Below are 1,665 nucleotides of genomic sequence, written 5' to 3'. Positions count from 1 at the left end.
CGGTCCCCAAGGGTCGCCGTGGCAATCTGGAAGCTCACAGAGAACGCTTGAAACGAGCTTGGCTTGGAGAGAACGTCAGGCGCGCGGTGGCCCTGGCCGGGGGACCCCGATGGCCCGCGCCCGTCCACAGGGCTTCTGGCCTTGTCGGCCCACGGGGACCCTCTGGTAGCTGCCCCCTTCTCCCCTTCCCCACAGCTTGGGGGTGGCCTTTTCTGATGACCTCGGCCCAAAGCACGTTTCTCCTCCTGAACTCCGGAAGCCTTCCTTGTTCCGGCCACTGGGTCCCCTGTCGGGTCCCCTCTGGCACGCTGCTCGGGGACAGACTGCTTGCCCAGCCGACCTTCTCCAGCACGTTGTCGTGCTCCAAGGTGTCGTCCNAGCCTGCCCATCCCCAGAGACGCAGAACATGAACCCAACAAAGGCAGGTGGATGGCACTGCAGATCCGACGGCCTGACGTCCGCCTGCCTGATGCCCTTCGGATCGCCATGGGCAGGCGCCAGCTGCCCCCGGCCCCCAGGATGCAGCTGGGGCTGTGGGTCATCCCGTCCCTTTTGGGAAGGCCCTGGCTTCCGCACGAGTGCGCTGCACTGGTGAGCAGCAGACCCGGAGCGGGCCCTGGCGGAGGCGGGACTTGGGGGACACCGGGGAAGTCCCCTCCCGTGCCAGCTCGCGGCGTCTGCCCGGGTGGCGGGTGCCCGTGGCTTGGGGGCAGGCGGCGACCAGGCGCCCCCCGCTTTGCTCTCGTGTTTCCCACCAGGTCAGCCAGAGCGTCACCCAGTTGGTTTCTTTTTCTCTCCCCGAAGGGGAAAGATCTGGAGGATGGATTGTCCCCCTCTCGGGGGCGGTGAATCCCTAGCTCGGGCTTTGTGGCCCCAGCGGCGGTCCCCAAGGGTCGCCGTGGCAATCTGGAAGCTCACAGAGAACGCTTGAAACGAGCTTGNAGGTGGGGCAGGAGGCGAGATAATCGGGGAGTTGGGGGAGTCAAGAGGTGTCAGCAGGATGCCGGGCTGATGTGCTCGGTGTTGGGGACGTTGGCAGGGAGCCCGCCAAGGAGGGCAAGCTGGCGGGCTGCTGGGCCGGGCACTGAGGCTCCACTGAGATTGGTGAGCGTGATGCCCAGGCTGGAGGGTGCGGTGTAGGGACTGGCTTGGAAGGAACTTGGGGCTTGAATATGGGAAGCCCAGTGCGGGCACCGGCAGGTGGGCGAGGGGCTTTCAGAGCCGGCACAGCTCTCACTGCGCGAGATCAGAGGTTCTTATGTACCGCATACTGGCATTTGCATTTTGAAGAATTAATCTTGTTCCTACCAATGCTTTTAGAATAGTTTTTGGAAAGAAAAAAACATGAATTAGCTATTATGAGACTTCTGAAGTTTCTATCTTTCAGTCCAGAAGCATGTCCCACTTTACAAAAAAATAAATATCCAAAGTAAGAGATGTATGAGGGGCAATAATTCATACTTCAGTTTGACAAGTGACTCACTAGAGTTTCTGCAGAGACATATCAGAATTTCAGAGGTGCACACGTTCACCCCCTACCAGATAACGGAAACAATGTAAAGTGAGTTCCAGGTATTTTTTTCAATGAAATAAAGCAAAAGCAAACAAAGTAGATATTGGCAAAGTATAATCACAAAAACAATTCTATGTGTGGATTTTTTTAAA

General features: G+C 58.1%; 1 protein-coding gene across 1 annotated transcript in view; it reads right to left on the bottom strand.

Annotated features, from left to right (window-relative positions):
• Positions 1-38: 38 nt before the first annotated feature.
• LOC103581498 (DNA excision repair protein ERCC-6-like 2) overlaps positions 39-1,665 on the bottom strand; it is a gene marked incomplete at both ends in the record, with an annotated part of 16,462 nt that continues 14,835 nt past the window's right edge. The window contains one exon of the mRNA XM_008563312.1: positions 39-906. Within this exon, the coding sequence (XP_008561534.1) occupies positions 39-906 (868 nt within the window). The remainder of the gene's footprint in view (positions 907-1,665) is intronic.

This window comes from Galeopterus variegatus, unplaced genomic scaffold (genome assembly GCF_000696425.1).
Source record: "Galeopterus variegatus unplaced genomic scaffold, G_variegatus-3.0.2 Scaffold13193, whole genome shotgun sequence".
Taxonomy (NCBI): Eukaryota; Metazoa; Chordata; class Mammalia; order Dermoptera; family Cynocephalidae; genus Galeopterus; species Galeopterus variegatus.
Note: the sequence above shows the minus strand (reverse complement) of the source record. Positions and strands in the feature narration are given on the sequence as shown.